At 36.8% G+C, this 21086-nt stretch overlaps 1 protein-coding gene across 6 annotated transcripts in view; it reads left to right on the forward strand.

The window, feature by feature from the left end:
• Asator (tau-tubulin kinase asator) overlaps positions 1-21086 on the forward strand; it is a 551150-nt gene that overhangs the window by 490836 nt on the left and 39228 nt on the right. For 5 of the 6 annotated variants that reach the window (XM_070112342.1, XM_070112343.1, XM_070112341.1 and 2 more), the window contains one exon: positions 3919-4629. The exons of the other annotated variant lie outside the window; for it this stretch is intronic. In XM_070112342.1, the coding sequence (XP_069968443.1) occupies positions 3919-4629 (711 nt within the window). The remainder of the gene's footprint in view (positions 1-3918; positions 4630-21086) is intronic. 6 annotated transcript variants of the gene reach the window in all.

Raw genomic sequence — 21086 nt, forward strand, 5'->3', positions numbered from 1 at the left:
AAAATAATGGAAATTCTTTCCTCAAAAGGCTGTTGCCTGTAATAGCTCAACGAAATCTTATCCCCAACCACCAATTCGGTTTTCGGGAGAAACATGGCACACAAGTACAGAGACTTTAAGACTAATTGCATACACAATGTGTTCGAGAAAAAAAAAATACTGCTCTACGGAGTTTCAAAATATATCCCAATCACTCGACAGTGTTTAGCACAACGCATTTTTATATAAAAGAAAAAAGGCAAGGAAACCTACAAACTAAACTCTGTGAAAGTACTGCTGGAGCACCTCAGGGTAGTGTAGTGAGCCCCATCCCATACCTGCTCTACATGTCCGATCTACAAACCACTAAAGAAGTCGTTTTTGTTAAAACGTAACAAATGTCCATCTGTGAAACCAAATGGGGTAAACATACCGCAATCAAATGAGACAAAATGTCTAGATATGCATCTTGAATCAAGATAACGCGGCAAATTCAGATCTTCACTAAAGCTAAGCTGCTACTCTACACAGCAATCCTAAAACCCATATGGACTTATGGTATGCAGTTGTGGGGTACTGCGGCGGTCTCTAATGTCGAAATAGAAGCAAAGATTTCAATCCAAAGCTCTTAGAATGACTGCCAACGTCCCATATTATATCAGATTCATCGGGACATGAAAATCCCCACTATTGCTAAAGAGGCACGCCGTGGACCAATAATTAGCGGGCATTTAAGCCCACTTATCGCAGAACTAACAGCCCACAGAGACATATTCTCCCGACTCAAATGGAAACCGACGGCAGATCTCCCTACAAACGAGCACCTGTAGTATATATAAAGATATGAATGCAGCACAGGGTGCATATCATACAAGATTTTCAATAATATTTATATGTATATAAAAACAAGTAAGGAAGGGCTAAGTTCGGATGTAACCGAACATTTTATACTCTCGCAAGGTCAAATGGTATACTCGTTTGAGATTTCTTTGTGAATTGACTGATATTTTCGGTAGAAGGTCAACTATAGGCACTGGGGTCCACATATTTAGTACTTAGGGGTTTGAACAGTTTTGGTTCGATTTAGACAATTTTTGGCCGCAAGGTGGCATACTTTAATTGCATTATTTACGCAAAGTTTTACCCCGATATAATCACTGTTACCTGATTTGCATAGTGGAAAGTGAAAGAATCAGATGGAATTGAAAATGGTGTTACATGGGAAGTAAGCGTGGTTGTAGTCCGATTTCGCCCATTTTCGCACTATGACATAGAAACATGAAAAGAACGTTATGCACCGAATTTGGTTGAAATCGGTTGAGCAGATCTCAAGATATGGGTTTTCACCTAAAAGTGGGCTGTGCCACGCCCACTGTCTAATTTGGAACGCGGTTCCCATAAAGCCAATTTATACCATCTCAGAGATAAAATTTAATGTCTCTGGCGTGTTTAGTGCTTGATTTATCGCGCTTTTAGTAGTTTTTAACAGTACCGTTATATGGGGAGTGGGCGGAGTTGCCACCCGATTTCAACTATTTACACACCGTCAATAGAAGTGCTAAAAACATTTGCTTCTAGTGAATTTTGTTGTTATAGCATTAGCGGTTTAGGAGATATGCACATGAAACCTATTAGAGGCGGGACCACGCCCACTTTTTAAAAAAAAGTTCTAACTGCAGATGCCCCTCCCTAATGTGATCCTGTGTACCAAATAACAGTCTTGTATCTTATTGCGGAGCTTAGTTATGGCAAGTTATTTGTTTTTGATTAATGGCGTTTTGTGGGCGTAGCAGTGGTCCGATTATGCCCATCTGCAATACCAACCGTCTCACGGTACCAAGAAACATCTCTACCAAGTTTCATAAAGATATCTCAATTTTTACTCAAGTTAGAGCTTGCACGGACGGACGGACAGACGGACAGACGGACGGACGGACAGACAGTCACCCGGATTTCAACTCGTCTCTTCATCCTGATCATTTATATATATATAACCCTATATCTAACTCGATTAGTTTTAGGTGATACAAACAACCGTTAGTTAAACAAAACTATTATACTCTGTAGCAACAGGTTGCGAGAGTATAAAAATTGTGTGATGTATTTTATACAGCTGGTAATAGAAAAATATAAAAAAGATAAAAAAAAGATATTCAGTTGCATAGACGGACTGACATCATAAAATACGTTTGTCTCGCCATTCTGATCGTTTTGATGTATACAACATTTGAGTTGATGTGTCCACCATTATAGGACTAATTTTTAGGCATTACATACTTTTAACGTTATGTGAACAAATTCATTATTTTTATCTAATACGAGAGTATAGAAAGCTTTATCAAAATATTTCTTTTTAATCTCATTAACAATCAATAGTATAGTTGTCATATATGTTGACCATTATAAAGTAAATTTGGGGTCAGCCTTACGCCTGTGTAGCTTACTGCTTTTTGCATCATTTGAATATTCGTAGTCATTTGCACACTTACTTCTTTGTTAACAGTAGTAGCACTGTTTTTTTCTGTAGTGTGAGTCAAGCCATGCTTGCGTCTGTACGAGTATCATGACCTGCTTTCTGCGGGTTTCTGTGTGTGTGATCACTGCTGCGATATCGTCCGCGTAGGCAAATTATGTACCATCGTTATAACCAACATACCTAAAAAGAACCCTTGTGCTGCTAATTAAGAAGCTGAAAATCTTTATACGAAAAGACAAAACAATTCAATTCAGTTATTGCTCACGAAAAAGTAAATAATTATTAAAATGGACATTAGTTTAGAATTATATTACGATGACAAAAATGTTGGGGCCATAACGTATGTGCTGCACTTACGAAATAAGATGAAGGAACATTACTACAAACTTTTTGTTTCCTTGCTGACGTTAATTATCAAAATTTTGGACTTACTCTACCTATGATATGAATGGTTGGAGGTTTTAAAGTTGTGTATGTGTGCGCAGTGGATTGAAACACAAGTGACTGAAGAGGAGTAAAACGCTTCAAAAATTTAATTTTACTCAAAAAGTATATTCCTAGAGATATTAGATTGTATGAACTCTATATTCTCGTAACACTTTAACCAAAATGCAGTTGAGTTGAAAACCATAATAGGAGCTTAAGATAACTCCGCATCACAGCATTGAGGAAATCAGGGATTCAAAAACTATTTATTAGAACTTCGACATATCATTAAGCGTATTTGTTTGTATTTACGGCGTATACGCTGTGCGACTTCTATACTTTGATTGACTTCTGATAGCTCCTAAAGTTGACATGACAGCTCCTTCGAGCCATAGGTCTAGCTAGGTTCCTAGTTTATAGATTTCCCGCTGTGTCTAGCATTATGTCGACTAATTAAATTAGGCGAAGTTCGTTATGCTTAGAAAATTTTTTAATCCAATATTTGAAGGATATTTTACTCACTAATTGATACGTGTAGTAATAAACCAAAGGCAGAAATCATTCTATGGGACATGGAAAAAGTCAAGAACGATTTCTTTAATTTTTTGACTGCAAACCGTAGTAAGCTAAGTGGACATTGGATATATTGTGGCATAATATACTTCTATACAATTTAATACAAATTGCGTGTCATTTAATATATAGATAGACATAACTAAGCGTTGCTCCAACTTCTTTAACCTGTCAAAAAAAGTTTTCTGGCCTACATGGAGGCAAAAAAAGCATTCTCATTTCTCTGATATTTCCTCCCGGCAAATGACTTTTTCAAGTTTGGAAACAGAAGGAGGTCAAATCTGTCTTAGCAAATAGGAGTTTGAATAGGCGGAGAGACAAAGCACCAAAAATATACTCTTAGCTTGCAAGAGATAGGCCATATTTTTATTATTGTAGAAAGACTTACAAAATACTATATAAATACATAAAATTGTTTTTTTAACTGTTTTGCTAAGTTTGTTCTTTTTTTCTTTTTCGTTAAGAAAAACCATGCGCTAAGGAGAACTTAATCTACGATATTGTTCCAACAGAACTTATCAAAGACAAAATTGATTCTGCTACTACTGTTGTCCCTCTAGAAGCGAGTGATAATGACACCAGATCTGCTAAAATTGGAGTATTAACCCAGAAACTACCAAGGCAAACGAATGAAAGCAGTATGATAAGTTCACCACATTCAAAAATATTTCGTGATCTAATAAAAATAAGTGGTTCTGACATTATTGATACTAAAAAAAAAACCTACTGTAGTCCTATGAACAGTAAAAGTGAATACATCAAGGATAAAAATGAATCTGATGGAATTTTATCTATAGTTCGAACAAATATTCTCAATACTGGTGATATTTCAACAAGCACTAACGTACTCGGATATAGTCGAGCAAATTTCAACGAAGTGGTCTGTGAGGATGAACTAAATGATTCTAAAAGTAATGAAATTCCAGGTTTTGTTTGTATACCGGCGAGTAAAATACCAGTGCCTAATATTCGGCAAGCAAAATGTGCTTCCTGGTCTGGATCTGATATGACAACAGCGTTATCACTAGTGGGAACAAGCTCGTACTCCGTAGCAACAACAGTACAAGAACCCGAATTGACAAGTAATAATGAAAACAATTGGGAGAACTGTACAAAACGAACATCTAAAGGTGCTAACGTGAATGAAAACACAACTTTGACGGATTTAACACCAGGTTTGTGGAACAACGTGAATTAGCAAATATCGTTTATTAACGAAAAAGTTTTCAAAAAAAAAAGAGATAACATCGCATTATCATTCATAATCCCGAGATGTTTATATGCAAAATCCAAATATGAAAATATATTTTTATATCTTAGTAGTTTTATTCGACAGAGCTCTTAAATTTTCAATAACTGCTTATTTGGCTTATATAACATTAAAGTTGGAGTGATACACTTTCAATTTTACGTAAAAAATACTCGTAACTAGTCAAAATAATAATATAAAGTTAACACATTGACAGACATTAGGAACAACTGAGGTTCGAAAAATTACACTATCATTTTTAGAACATTAGACGTACTTATATTGTTTTACTTTTTCTTCTTAAATAAACTTAATTTTGAGTAATTTAGCACCTTTAATTTTTTTTCGTGCAAAATAGTATTTTTAGGAATTATACATGAAATGTTAGTTTATAACCAAACAAACATAATTAAATGACAAAAAATCGCAGTACTCCCTTTACAACCACCTGGACACTAAATCTGCAAGCCGTGTAACAGGTGTAAAACCAAATTAAATCTTAACAAGAAACAAGTAAGGAAAGGCTAAGTTCGGGAGCTAAGGGAAGTATTGATCGATATTTGACCATATTTGATATACGAAAATAAGATTATCAGGAAAGAATTATTCCGAATTTTAATATCGCAGATGGGCCGATATTTTCGATAAAATGTTCGCTGTTGGAACCGGGGTCCATATATTCGGTAAATGGGAGCTTGAACAGTTGTAGTCCGATATTGACAATTTTTGAACATGAGGTGCCCTATTTTAAGCGCACTATTTGGGAAATTTTTATCTTTATACATTCATCGGTGCTTCATATGCATACTGAAAAGTGAAAAAATAAGATGGAATTTAAAATTGTGTTATAGTGGAAATAGGCGTAGTTGGTGTTCAGTTTCGCCCATTTTCACACAGTAATATAAAAATGTCATGTTAATGTGGTGCCACGCCTATCGTCTAATTTTGACCCCGGCTCCTATAAAGCCCTTTCGAACAATCTCGTATTCAATGTCTCGGGCGTAGTTATTTTTTGATTTATCGCGCTTTTAGTGGTTTTTAACGATACCGCTATATGGGGAGTGGGCGGGTTTATCACCCGATTTCACCCATTCTCACACTGTCGGGAAAGGTGTTAAAAATATGTGTTCTGAGTGAATTTTATTATTATAGCTTGGTTTAGGACATATTCACATTAATCCTATTAGAGGGCGAGGCCACACCCACTTTTTTTAACATTTTTAAACTGAAGATGCACTTCCCTTATATACCAACCTTATATAACAGTCTTGTATCTGATTGTGGAGCATAGTTATGGAAATTTGTTAGTTTTTGGTTAATGATATTTTATGGGCGTGGCAGCTATCCGATTGCGCTCATCTCCAATACCAACCTTCTTATGGTGCCAATAAATATGTGTACCATGTTTTATCAAGATATCTCAATTTCTACTCAAGTTAAAGCTTGCACAGACGGACGGACGGACAGACAGAAGTCTGCTTCGATGTTGTCGAGAGGTTATTTTATTTTACAACATTTTGGCAAGAGTTTATCGCTGATAGAATAGTAATCCCGTATGTCAGCAAGATATGAAAAAAATTCGTATCTACCCGTCCGGTACCTCTTTGAAAAGCCCTTCCTATTCTCCTTATAAAAGCATGCTAAAGATCTAGTCAAATCAGTAGTTCTTCTATCGAACGCTAGATCTTCCAAATGAAAACCATGTAGAACTTGATTAGTCTATATGTCTACAGTGGCAGGAGTCATAGACGCATAATGAGGTTGTCCTTGAACTTCTCGTCCACATGAGACTGTATACTTATTTTATATACTAAAAATTCGCAACCAAAGCTCACCTGAGAACCCTTATCATTGCGTAAATGAAACCAATAATCAGTAAGAAGCACCTTTGCTAAGAGAGTAGTTCGGTCACTCTGCAAGAGAAATTATTGGCCCTCGTCATTTGGTCGTTCTTGTCAACGGAGTACCTTGGGCACCACCATTAGCGTGGTACGTACGTACCAGAAGGTTACCTGGGGAAGTACTTTTAGTGCCCCTTAGTTTGGGCCTCCTGTTTCTGCTAAGGATTTTTCCGCAGTTAGTAGCCAAATGAGCCTTCACGACATGAGTGATTTCGGGCCGCTTGAAATATGTGAATTATTTGCCGAAAATTATGGTATTTTAGTTGCACGCCATTCCACGAACATATTCATTGAATTTTATACTTATATTCCACTCGGTTCGGGTAGCAACCGACACATTCATCATTTCAAGTGCTCTATACACAAAATTTAGTTGCGTAGCTCGAGATTATGACGGGTGGTAAAATAAGTATACTAGATGCTGCATGTGGTGCTCTGAGAACGAACATGGATTGTCGTAATGTTGTTTATATCAGCCAAAACTTCTTCATACACACTTGTGTACATGTCACGTAGTAAAGAAACATTTCCGCCTTCAAACATAACTTTGAGCGCCAACCAATTTTAAGGCTGTTTCGCATAGCTTAGAATTGAAACGGGTTACAACCGCTTGTCTGATGCCTGAGTACCTTGGGAATCTCGGTATATGCTGATATTTTACGTTTTCATTTGATGCAGGTGTTGTTGACGGAGGAAATTCGTTGAAGTGAGCAAGTCATCATGATTCACTGTTTATTAGATTCGCTGCAAATACAATTCAGTTCCTACTCCTACTAACTTTCAACAATAATATCTTAAGCTTAAGTTATGCTTATATAGAACAAGTAAGGACGACTTAGTTCGAATGTAACCGAATATTTTATACTATCGCGATTTGCAAAGTGCAAAGGCAGAGAAATAATTTCAAGTGTTGCAAAACTTTATATTAAAAAAATGTTACGTAAGAATTCAAAATTCATTATCCGAAGAAACCGGATGATTAACAATCAAATTTGACACCTTATTAACTTGCGTATGTTAAAAGTTGTAGACTCAGATTTACATTTACATTTTTCTTATTCGAAATATTTATATTAAAGAAAGAAAGCAACTTAAATTAATTAAAATATCACACATTTTGACCAACATAAATGATTTAAAGTCAGATGGAAAGTCGAAATAGGAGAAAATCATTATATACAGTATATTGGGGCTAAGGGAAGATATTAACTGATTGCATTAACTTTTGATATTACTCAAGTATACTCGAGAACATGTTACCAAACAATTTTATGAAGATAACCGGCATTGACCGACATATTGGGCATAAAGTCTGCTGAAAGTAGTATAGGGATTTTGGGATAATTCGTGGACCAGTTTCACACATTTTCAGAATTGAGCTAAAACATATCCTGTATTATGCGTTACATTAATATTGCTAAGACATCTTACGGGTTACATATCGAGTATGTATACGCTATAACTTCAATCGTTTGAGGTTTAAAATTCGTATATCAGGTATATGAGGCTAATGCCAGTGTTGTCCCGGTTTAACCTGTTTGGACTCAAAGACATAATATTACCAGGAAAAGATTTTCTCTGAATTTCAATAACATATCTCAGAATTTTACCGATACTTTCGGTATAAAATCAGCTATATGTACTGAGCTCCACAAGTTCGGTGTCTGGGGTTTTGAAAACCTCTAGTCCGATTTCAACTATTTTTGGAGGTAAATGGCATACCTCAGAAGCACTATTTGCTCTAGATTTTATTCCTTTCACTTTATTGGTGCTTGATTTATATTTTTTAGAAATAAGAAGTCGGCGGGGTTGATGTCCGATTTCGCTTATTTTCACAATGCAACATACAAATGTCGCAGTAGTGTTAAGCACCGAATTTGGTAGAAATTAGTGGATTGTTTCCTGAGATATAGATTTTCATGGAAAGGTGGGCGGCCCATTTACAAATTTTGATACCGAATTTTAATTTTTGCAATGTATAAAAAAATGATCGATCGAATTTCTTCTAGCAAATTTGGTTGAAAAAGCTCAAGTGTTTTGTGAGATTTAAAAAATTTCACTGCGGTATTATGTATGAAAAGGCGGCTTTGTATCTTAATATATTGCTTAGTCACAGCCCTTTATATGCTTTCACGGCATCATTCTACACCGCATTGGGTACCAAGGCATGCAAATTATGTTTTTGTGTCAAGCAAAACAATTTTTAAAAAGTTCGAAGTTTTTAGTTCGCTTCGACCGAACGTGTCTTTATTTCAGTAATTCTCAAAAGACTGCCTTAAATATACATCCAAGCTTATTTATAGGCTTACAAAATTGTTTACTTATTTTTAGTTTCACAGAATTGTGAAATAGTTTAATTTTGAAATTAAGATAAAATAAGAACATTTCATTGTAGCTGCAAAAATGCAGAAGGCTTGTTAATGTCAACAATAGCCACTTGTGTAAACAAAGTGTGTTGTTTTAAAGAATGACTTCCAATATAATTTATGAGAAGAATCAATAATGATTTTGTTTACAATTACGGTAAAGAAGCTGTATGGAGGCTGCCGTTAATTCCCCCCTCTCTAAGATGAATCGTCCCCGATTCAATTTAATTTTTTGTTAAATTATGAATTTGATCCAAAATTACATTATATGAAATTTGTTGAAATTCGGAATTTTCATTCTGTTTTTTAGTTTTGTTTAATTTGATCAACTTTTTGCATAAATAAATTTTTGAAAATTATGCAAAAAGCTATAAAAATATAGAAATAGATTGAATGTCTTTTAATATCTTCATTTTTTTTACCCAGAAAATTTATATTTTCTAATTTTAAATGTTCATTTGTAGTTTCCATATATTCTATTATTTTAAAATTATTAACATGATTTTGCGTTAGATAGTTCCAAATTTTTTTTTTTTTTTTTTTTTTTTTTTTTTTTTTTGCGGGTGAGGGGGTGGAAAATGCCTTCCGCATCATCAGTGCTGTCGTCACAGCAACGGTATGTGTCACTTGCAGGTCACTAAAAACCCCCCCTCTAGGGAACCGTCGCCCACCCTAGAACCGCGTTTGCATTACTTCAGGGTGGCGTTCCATTTTCCTTATTGAGAGATTTACATCTACGCACCTCCGCGTCCAGGTCCCGCTTTTTGCTGCGAAGCAAAGTTTCTGCGAATTTCTGGATAATAGACCAGTTAGCTTCGCTCTCCATCATGACGCTGATTAAGTTGTTTGCGCTTATTGGACCGACCAGGTCTTCTACGGCGGTACGTTCCCTTTGCCATCGCTCACATTTAAAGAATGTGTGTTCAGCGTCGTCTTCAGTCGCATCGTTGTATAGGCATGCCGGCTCTTCGACTTTTCCCATTCTGTAGAGATACTTTTTGAAGTATCCATGACCGGATAGTAGCTGCGTTATGTAGAAGTCGACTTCTCCGAATTTTCGACTTGTCCATAAGTTTAGGTCTCTTATAAGTCTGGCCGTCCATCTGCCGCGACTCTCATTCTCCCATCTTCGCTGCCATGCTGATATCGTGTCTTTCTTTATTTGGTCTATTGCGCTTTTGTTGTATTCAGACATGTTCTTTAGCTCCCACAGCTTTTTCCTTTCGTATGCCAGAAGGTCAATTGGGGCATTTCCGCTTATGACTAATATTGCATCACCTGATACCGTTCGGTAAGCTGATGCAACTCTGAGGGCTGCGGTGCGGTATACTCTAGCCAATACCTTACGCCGGTTTTCTTTTTTTAACACATCTGCCCAAATCTCTGCTCCGTATAAAAGGACGCTGATGGTCGTGGACATTAGAAGCTTTCTCTTTTCTTGGCTGGGCCCCCCTATATTGGCCATTAGTCTGCTGAGTTGGGAGGTGATTTTCGCTGCTTTCCCTGCGGCGTGCTGGATTTGTACCCAGAAAGTTAATCTGGGGTCCAGTCTTACGCCTAGGTAGTTCACCGCTTTTTGTGTCCTTTGAGTGTCCGTAATCGTTTGCATACTTATTTCGAGAGGTATGTGCTTATTTGTTAGCAGTAGTAGTTCTGTCTTCTCCGTAGCGAGCTGGAGGTTGTGTGAGTCAAGCCATGTTTGTGTCCGTATCATGACCTGGTTTAGCTTTCTTCGCGCATCTTCTGTGTCTCGGGCTGTAATTACTGCTGCAATGTCGTCCGCGTAGCCAATTAGGTACGATTCGTCTGGCATTTCGAGTTTTAGTATGGCGTCGTAGTTGATGTTCCACAAGTCTGGGCCTAAAATGGATCCTTGTGCAGCTCCTGACGTAACCGCTATCTGTCGTGATCCCTCTCTAGTTTGGTATAGCAGATATCTATTGCTGAGGTAGCTCCGCACCACAGTTCTGAGGTAGTTGGGGATTTTAAAGCTTTTTTCAAGAGCGTCGATCATGTCCGCCCATCTAGCGCTGTTGAAGGCGTTTCGGACGTCTAGAGTCGCCAGCAAAACTATTCTTTTGTATTTATGGCATCTGTGCTGTGCGGCTTCTACGCTTTCAATGATGCATCTTATAGCTCCTAAAGTTGACTTGCCGGGTCTAAAGCCGTGTTGTCTAGGGGAGAGTCCTCCGGCTTTGCTGATGGCCGCTTCGAGTCTGGGTTTAAGTAGACTTTCATAAAGTTTTCCCGCTGTGTCAAGCATACATAGTGGACGGTATGCTGATGGTAAGTTGGGATCACCTTTTCCCTTACTGATTAGCACCAGCCGTTGTTTTTTCCAAGGTTCAGGGAATATTCCGGCTTCGAGGCAGGCGTTGTACATATTCAGAAGTAATGCCGGTCGCTTTGCGGCGATTTTTTTAAGGATTTCTGCTGGGATCCCGTCCGGGCCTGGTGATTTATTAGTTTTGAGCTTTCCAGTGGCCAGTTGCAGCTCTTCGAGGGTGAACTGGGGAATTTGCAGAAGTCTTGTTGTCTGTTCTGGATCACTAATCCTGTTTTCGCGTGTGGGGAAGAGTGCGCTTACGATATGATCCATTTTGGCAGCGATTAAGTCAGGTGGTTTTGCTCGAACTCCGAGTTTCTTCATTACGATTTTGTACCCGAGTCCCCAGGGGTTTTTGTTAACGTCCTCGCGTAGTTCCTTCCATTTTCTCTTTTTGCTGTCATCGATGGCGTGCTTCAGCTCCTTTTTCGCCGCTTGATATTGCGGCTCCTCTTCTCCTGGATCTCGTATACGATCTACGAAGGCGAAGGCATGTGCGTCTGAGTTGGGCAATATTTTCTGTCCACCAGTAAACTGCCGTTTTATGTTTGCTGTGGGAAGCCTTGGGCATCGATTTGTGACATGCTCTAGTTATAATAAGCATTGTGTGCTCGACAACTTTTCTTGCATTTTTTGGAGAGCTGCTAGATGGGTTATGGTCGTCTATTGCGGAGATTAATTTCGAAGTGTTCAGTTTCGAGACGTTCCATTTTCGGGCTCCAGTATTTTTTCTGTACTGGTGGGCGTTTGTTCCGGTGTCCACCTCAAAAGAGATGTACTGGTGATCGCTGCCAGTGTAATCTTCTAGGACTCTCCATTTCTTTACTGAGCCAGCCATGCGTTCTGTTGATAGGGTGATGTCTGGTATGGTTTCCTCGCAACCCGGTCTTCTAAACGTGGTTGCATTTCCCGTATTAAGCACTATTAGACCAAGCCGCGCAGCCGTTTCTAGAATGCGCTTTCCTCTCGAGTCCGTATTTGGCATACCCCACTCTATGGCTTTTGAATTCAGGTCTCCGGCGATAATTAATTGACCTTCTATAGACCTGGCTGTATCCTCTATATTGTCGAGCTTTTCTTGAAATTCTTGTATGCTGTCGCTTGGCGTCAGGTAGCAGCTAATTACTGTGAAAAGGTCGCAACTGGCCCAGACGAAACCGTTGCTGTTCCCTTTACCTGTGATGGTGATTTTACTTCTTGGGGGTAGCCATATAGCTGCGGTTGAGCTGCTATCTTCTAACCAGGTCCCACTCTCCTTCTTTTTATATTGCTCGCTTATGATGATTAAGTCGTAACCGTTCTCCGTCGCCATTTGCGAGAGTGAAGCGTCAGCAGCCTTGCATCTATGCATATTGGCCTGTAGAATATTCATTTGTTCTGATGATTCCTATATACCGTACATTTTGCGGAGCCCGGGATATGGTCGACTTTTTCGTGTTTAGCCTCTTCGCAGAGGCAGCATGAGGGGGGTTTTGTGCACTCTTTTAATTTGTGACCTGGTTGGCCGCATTTTATGCAAGTGCCTTGTCCTCTCCTGTCGGGCCCTTTGCAGTTCCAGGTCAAGTGCCCTGGTCCAAAGCAGCGGTAGCACCTTTTGGCGTTTTCTTTCAGTCGCAGCCTGCAGTTAACCCAGCCAATTTTAATACGTGTCTTTCGCATCAGTGTGTCAGCTTTATCCTGATGAAGCGTTATATACGCCCTTACCTGCTCTCTTGTGTTAGGTGCAGTTATGTTTATCGTCAAGTCTTCGATGGGGTCCTGTAGGGCTTGTTGCGCGCCGCTTCGAAGTTATTGGCTCGGGGGTCGTGATGCGCCTGCTTGAATGTCCCCGTCTTTTCTCGGCTTCAGCGATGAGCCAGTTTTTACGGTAACTCTTGATTACGTCAAAAAGTTCGTCTAGCTGTGCCGCTCCGTTCTTAACGTCCATGCTGACATTTTTCTGTTTGGCCATCGCCATCTTCATTATTTGCACGATGCCCTTGCACTTTTCTAAGGATTCCTCTTCTGCCTGTCTCATTTGGGTGATATACTCCTGTTTCGGTGAGTTTTGAGTGGCCCGAGGTTCTTCTATGATGGCAGCTGGGGTGCGCTTCCCTTCTCCTTGTTTTGCCGATCCTGTATGCGTAGCCGGGGTTTTATCCAGCTGTTTTGGAGTGGTGGAAAGTATAGGGGATCTAAGAATCCTACTACTCCTACGGAAGACGGTCCCGTATTCCACGTCTTGGCCATCTTTATTTTGTTGTGTTTTTTCTTGTTGTTCTTTTTGTTGGGGTTTTTGTTGTTGTTGTGGTGTATTCATTTTGTTCTGATGGGTCTCCGCTTCAAGCCGCTATCTCCGCGCGTTGTAGCAGTTGCCCTGTATAAACCCCGTGGTTATCTATGCAAGCAGGGAGGCCACGCGAGGGTTGACACAAGTCCTTATGGGAGCTTATGTTCAGAGCCAGGTTCGGGCACAAATCAGGAGCTCGTCTCAACTGAAACTGTACGGCCAAGAATATATGGCGACGTGCATTGAACGTACTTGAAGACCTGCCATGGTTTTAACGAGACGGAGATGAGGACAGCATTAGCCTACCAGCCATTTCGGTGAGATGTCACTCTTACCTACTGAGGTGGTAGAATGCTGCTCTCACCAGCCCTTTGTCAATCTAATCCTTTCCGGTTTTCTAGTATACCATAATCAGAATCTTACTGGCCTCGATTCTGATGGGCGCTTGCCCAGGGTTTTCGTCTTCATCCGTACACATTGGGTACTGTCGCTGTATTGATCCCTCGTCGCTTTGTTGCCTCCCTTTCGTGGGTAGGTTCTCCCTCGGTGCAGCCCCGGAAGGGGTTGTGGACGCTTATTTAAAGGCGGCATCTGTTCGCCTCTCCGCCGGAGGTTCATTGGGCGCGTGAGGCATTTTGAGCCAAGCCCTCCTCTCCTGCAGCTCTTGGTCGGGGGCTGCGTATTACTATTCGCAGCTAACCTACTTAGCGTAGGCCGTCCACTATCCGCCAACTGTGACCCCGGTAGTAGCCTGAGCTCAGCCTTACCATAGATAGTTCCAAATCTTAGTTTCAATATTCACATAAATTATATTATTTATTATTGTTTGATTTTCAAATGTAACTAAATATGTTCCTGTTAAGTTTTGTTTTTCTACTTTATTTTCACCTGAAATTAATATAACACCTTCTTTAATCATTTCAATATTATTGTTTCTTTCCTTAATCTTTTTACATTTTGCAGGTTTTTTATTCAAAAGTTCTGAAAAACATGTTTTTTCTTTATTCAGTTTGCAGTAAGTGCTTGTTATTTCAGTTTTACAATTTTTTACTTTAAGAAATTCATTGTTGCAATTTATTACATTTTGGTCAATTATCAACAAGTCGCTAACTATGTTATATTCTTCTTTTATGCATCTAGCGATTTCAATTATAGTTGAATGGACTCTTTCTATTTGTCCATTTGTTATTTTATGTCTCGGATCGCAAAAATAAATTTCGATATTTCGTCTTTGCATTTAAGATTTGAAAGTTGGTGTTGCTTTACATCAGTGAAGGTTTGAAGTAGTTCCAGAACTTTTTCTTCGATATTAGATTTATCTTCTATATGTTTTATTACCAAAAACTTTGAATAAGCATCTATACATGTAATAAATTTTAATTTTTGCGCGTAAAAAATATCTAAGTGAAGCTGTTCCCCTTCTTTTTCTGGAATTGGAGCTTTACCTATTGGAATTCTTTTGGGATGTCCATCATATTTATTTTTGTTGCAAATAATGCAATTACGAATATATTCTTTCATTCTTTTCCTCATTTTCGGCCAATAATACATTTTCTCTATTTGTTTAATATTTTCATTAAAGCTGCGATGAGCTCTATTATGAGTTTGTTCAATAATTCCGGATTGATCCTCTCTATTAATAATATCCATTGGAAAAAGATTTGTATACACAAATTTATTTTGAAAAGTTTGTTTCAGAGGTCCTTGGATTTCATATAAATCCTCTATTGTACAATGAATTGCCGTTACCAATTTTGGTGGAATAAATTCTTTTAAAATAGTTAACAGATTTTCTACCGTATCATATTCTATTAAATGCCTTTTATTCCCGAAACTTTCAATCATCTCGTGAATTGTGTATCCATTTTTACATAAAATAATTTATTTTGTTGGGATCTGTTTTGATCACATTTTGGGCTATTATGTATCCTAAAATTTCTATTTCTCTTTCAAAAAATTTTGATTTCTCAACTGAAATTTTCATATTAGCTTCCTTCAATATTTCTGTAATTGTTTCCAAATCCTGCAAATGCTGGGTTAGGTTTTCTGAGAAAATAATTATATCATCCATATAAACATGGCAAATGTAATATTCACGTAATATATCATCCATTGCCCTTTGAAAAATGCTGGGCGCATTCTTCAAACCGAATGGCATTCGTAAAAATTCGTATTTACCATTATTATCGAAAAAAGCCGTTTTCTCTATGTCAATTTTTGACATTAAAATTTGATGAAAACCTGATTCTAAGTCAATGCTTGAAAAATATTTTGATTTGCCTAAATTTGACAAAATTATATTGGTATCCGGAATGGGATATCTATCAGAAATGGTATGTTCATTTAATTTTTTATAATCGATGACCATTCTAAGTTTTGGTTCAATCCTTTCTTTGGTACCACCCAAATTGGTGAGTTATAAGGACTCTTACTGGGTCTTATTATATTTTCATTCAACATTTTGTCAATTTCTTTATTTATGAAGGAATTTACGGATAAAGGATATGGGTACTGCCTACTCCAGACAGGTTCAATACTCTTTGTTCTAATCTCTGCTTTTACATTTGTCATAAACGGAAAAGTAGTATTTATATTTGAATGTGTATTTCAAATTTTTCCTTTAATATGTTTTTTAAATTCTAGGAGTTTTTCGTCGAAAAAATCATGACGAGATTCTTTAAAAAAAATTTCCGAATTTTCATCTTCGTTATTATTATTAATTTAATTCCCAACATAATTTTTATAATTCCACAATTCTCCATTGCCGCTATTCCGGTCACTATTCTCACGTATATCCGAACCATTCTCGTTTAGCATCGAAAAATTTTCAGTTATATTCGCATTACACTCATTATGCTGCGACAAAAAATATTTATTTAATATAATATTGCCGGAAAAATCTTCGGCTGGCTTTGTGGAAACTTTTTGTTCCACAATATTTTTTTAATTTTTTATTAACTTTGCTTTCGTTACTGCCGGTATTACCATCGGCGGGCGCCTTAGAACTTTTGTGTTCCACGGGGTTTAAAATTTCTTAACTTTCATCATGAAAGTTTATTTTTATATTTTTTTCCACTAATTTCTGCTTCTATTTCTTTCAAAAATTTATATCCTAGGAGCAAATCTGATCCCAAGTTGTCTATTTCATAGAAAACCTGTTTTACCCCAAACAAAGATATTATATGATAATATTTTATTATTGAGTAACCATTTATGGTTTTGACTCTTTTATAAATTGCCAATTCATTTTTGTTTTCATAAATTCTCTGCTTTATGTAGCAAGAAGTTGCTCCTGTATCGACAAGAGTTTTACATTTTTTATTTAATTTATAATCGCAGACTGTGATGTAGGGGAGGGTATCCCCTCTTCTTCTAAAAAATGATCTTCCCGGATATTATTAATCCTTTGAACTTTTCCTTGCGGCCTATAGCTATTTTCGCTTTCTCTAGCGCGTTTACTTCATGGTAATTTTGGGTTTGAGGACTATTATTAGGTTTTGAATTATTCCATGCGGGTCTCGTATTTTTATTATTTGCTTGAGTTTTGGGAAAAGCATTCTGTTGCTCCCCTGAATAATTATTTCGCCGGGGAAATCTTAAATTGTTGCTTGGGTAATTTTGTCTCACCCTTAATTGTTCGTTCGCAAAATTTGGTGCAAAACGCGCTCTTTGGTTATTTGACTCAAGCTCTTGAGCCTTTGCTAAAGCATCAGGGAGGTCCTGAGGATTCGAGGAGAAAATTATATCTCTTAAGGGTTCACCCAGTTATAAATATTCTAAGGGCTATTTCTTTTATTTAATTCTTTGGTAATTTCCGCTGAATTACCATGAGTCATTATAGTTTTATTAATTAGAAGAGTCAACTTCTTGTTGACTAAATTATAATATTCGATCACTGTCATTGTGCCCTGTCGCAGGACACTCAACTCTTGTTCAATTATATGAATTGGACGTTTGTCTGAGTATGCGAAATCTAAACGTGCGATTATCGCATCAAAATTTAAAACTGTTCCATGATTAGTTATTACATCATTGGCTTCATTAGTCACTTTATTTCTTAAAATTGTTAAAGCAGCAAAATATTTCCTGCTCTTCCTAACATATAAGCTCATCGCGTTATGCGCTGCTTCACGCCAGCTTACAAAGGCATTAAATTTTCCACTGAATTCTAATAAGGATTTAATAACGTCCAATGATTCTTGACATTGGACAGAATCATCAATTGTTTCAACCTCATATTCAGTAGCCATACTATTATTATTTCCGAGTTGTAATTTTAACCTTTGAACTTCCTGTCTCAATTCCAAATTGCTATCCGCGATTAATCTAGTGATCAAGTCTACGGTCAATGCTTCACCGTGAGCCATTTTTATAATTTACTTTATTTTCTTTTATCAAATTAATTTTTAATTACTTTCTTCGTTGTGTAACGCTTCTAAAATTTCATCTAATTCATCAGGGTCTTGAAGGGAGTCCTGATCCAAAGAAGAAGGATTATTTCCTTGAAAGTCTAAAGTTTCTAAAGTTTTATTTATTTCATTTTCTATCTCTTCTTCTTCAAAATTTAATTTTTTGGAGCGATTTGGAGAATCTGTCATATATATTTAGGTATTAACTTCAGATTTAATTTTCATTTCTTAATAAGGGACATTTTAGTATCTCGTGGTCTCCTCCACAATAATCACAATGTATTTAGGTTTATTTAGGTCATTACCCATTTTTTTTCAAAAAATATATAATCACTATATTCTCATCATCAATTGGCAAATGACGCAATTTAATATTTATAAAAACTATTTAAAGCTAACTTGTCGGCGAATTCTTACTTAATCCTGCTGATGATCACTCGAAATTGTGGTTCCCAGTTATGCTGTCTGCTGCTGGTCCTTGGTCCAATTGCTTTTTCCTTTTACAGATAATTTTTTTTTTTTTTTTTTTTTTTTATTTCTCACTTTCTTCCTTTGTAAGGGTGAATAAAAATTTTTAGTATTTTCTTCTTTTTTAACACTTTTATTTCTTTTTTTTTTGTAAAACGACTTTTACTTTTCCCCTTTCGCGTTTACATTAAAAAAATTTCAAGGATCGGGGTACTTGATTTTTTCTCCCACGTTGATCCTTGACATTCCTGCCCTACGTTGGGCGCCAATTATGTTTTTGTGTCAAGCAAAACAATTTTTAAAAAGTTCGAAGTTTTTAGTTCGCTTCGACCGAACGTGTCTTTATTTCAGTAATTCTCAAAAGACTGCCTTAAATATACATCCAAACTTATTTATAGGCTTACAAAATTGTTTACTTATTTTTAGTTTCACAGAATTGTAAAATAGTTTAATCTTGAAATGAAGATAAAATAAGAACATTTCATTGTAGCTGCAAAGATGCAGAAGGCTTGTTAATGTCAACAATAGCCGCTTGTGTAAACAAAGTGTGTTGTTTTAAAGAATGACTTCCAATATAATTTATGAGAAGAATCAATTATGATTTTGTTTACAATTACGGTAAAGAAGCTGTGTGGAGGCTGCTGTTAACTTCCATACATTAAGTTTCATCAAGATAGCATATCTCATTTACCCAAGTACCGGGGTTTCAACTTGTTTCGTCATCCTGATCAATTATAAATATATAACTCCATATCTATCTCGATTAGCTTTAGGTGTTACAAAAAACTGTAAGGTGTATAAAACTATAATATTCCGTAGCAACATTTTCCGAGAGTATAAGAGCCAAGCAGCCAGGCAAACGAATAACCTAATAATAGTTATGTCAAATTGGGCAGCGTAAGCCCTTGATGAGATTATGCCGCTTGACGGCATTAAACCATTAAAGTAATTAAACTTGTTATTACAGTACGTCTAAAATGACATATTCACTTCATATCTGTTATATAAATCGGTAGATTCGGCAAAACGGAGACAAAAGAATATATAAGATATGCATGCGGTCGGCATGAGAGGAACTCCGACTGTGTAGGTGAACACGAAATTAAAGACACCCAGTGAGAATTATGTTACTTTAAATTTTGTGAATCTTTTTCATTATTTGTTTACTTTAATACTTTCTTATTTATTTTGTATATTGTACGATTAAAATTAATATATTAGACCCTAAAAGAGTCCAAGCCACGTTCTGGACCTCCAAAAAACTAACTGAAAGAGAAGGGCGCAATATAACCTCTCTTGTGAAGTGTAATCCACGACTGACAGTAAGCAAAATTTCGAAAGACATAGCATTTAAATACCAAAAGAAGTAAGCCCTACAGCCCTATCGAAAGTAAATCGACTTAAGAGGATGGCCTTTGCAAAAGAGCACTTAAACAAGCCTCCAGAGTTTTGGAAAAGCGTTATTTTTTCAGATGAGAGTAAGTTCTGCATCTTCGGCATAAAAGGTCGAAAGATTGTTTGAAGGAAAAGTGGAACAGCACTGGATTAGCAAAATCTCATACCTACGGTAAAGCATGGTGGTGGAGTTGCTATGATGTGAGGGTGTATGCCAAGTTCGGGCATTGGAAGTTTTCAGTTTATTGAGTCGATAATAAACAGATATGGTTATCTTGATATTTTAAACATAAATTAAAAAAAAAGTCAGTCAAGTTGGGACTAGGTGAGCGATTTATTTTCCAACAAGACAACGACTCGAAGCAGACAGCAGAAATTGTGAAGCAGTGGTTGCTCTATTCCAAAACAACTTCGTACACCCCCGCAATCACCTGACCTCTACCCAATTGAACACTTATGGGACCTACTAGAGAGAAAAGTTATCACCAGCAGAGAAATTAAAAATTAGTTGGTTCAATGAAAAACCGCCTACTAGAAGTCATTACAAGACGTGGATATCCAACTGGTTACTGATTTATTATATACTTTTTAACCTTTAGCCTTTTACTCCTTTATTCTTGCAGTGAACGCAGACTTTTTCTGCTTGGCTTGAATGACCTTTTTATTTTTACGTGAAATTATTTTGAATTCAATAACGTTATTGGTACGTAATTTTTAAAATAGTTACTTTTTATTCAACTAAATAAAATACTGTAAAAATTTATTTTTAATCATCTTTTTTCCGATTTTTCATAGAACAAAGGAAATTTGCGTAAGTTAACGCAGATTTTTTCTGCCATGTGTATGTGTACCGAATGCAAGTAGCGTCGTAGTTGGTTGGCTAATAATTCTCAATTAATAACAAATCATCATTTTTAATCATTTTTTTTCCGATTTTTCATAGTACAAAGGAAATTTGCGTAAGTTAACGCAGACTTTTTCTGCCATGTGTATGTGTACCGAATGCAAGTAGCGTCGTAGTTGGTTGGCTAATAATTCTCAATTAATAACAAATCTTTTATTTTATTAAATAATTAATTAATTTTTTCTAGTTTCATTAATATTGTTATTAGCAAGCAAAGAATTTGCTTTTTATTTAATTAATTTTATGAATATATTTAAATAACAAGGCAAACATTCAAACGGCGCAATTGCGTTTGTTTGGAACTTCAACTGGCAAAATTTTACTTTCCATTTGGCTGCAAAATGT

The sequence above is a fragment of the Bactrocera oleae genome, chromosome X (genome assembly GCF_042242935.1).
Source record: "Bactrocera oleae isolate idBacOlea1 chromosome X, idBacOlea1, whole genome shotgun sequence".
Classification (NCBI taxonomy): domain Eukaryota; kingdom Metazoa; phylum Arthropoda; class Insecta; order Diptera; family Tephritidae; genus Bactrocera; species Bactrocera oleae.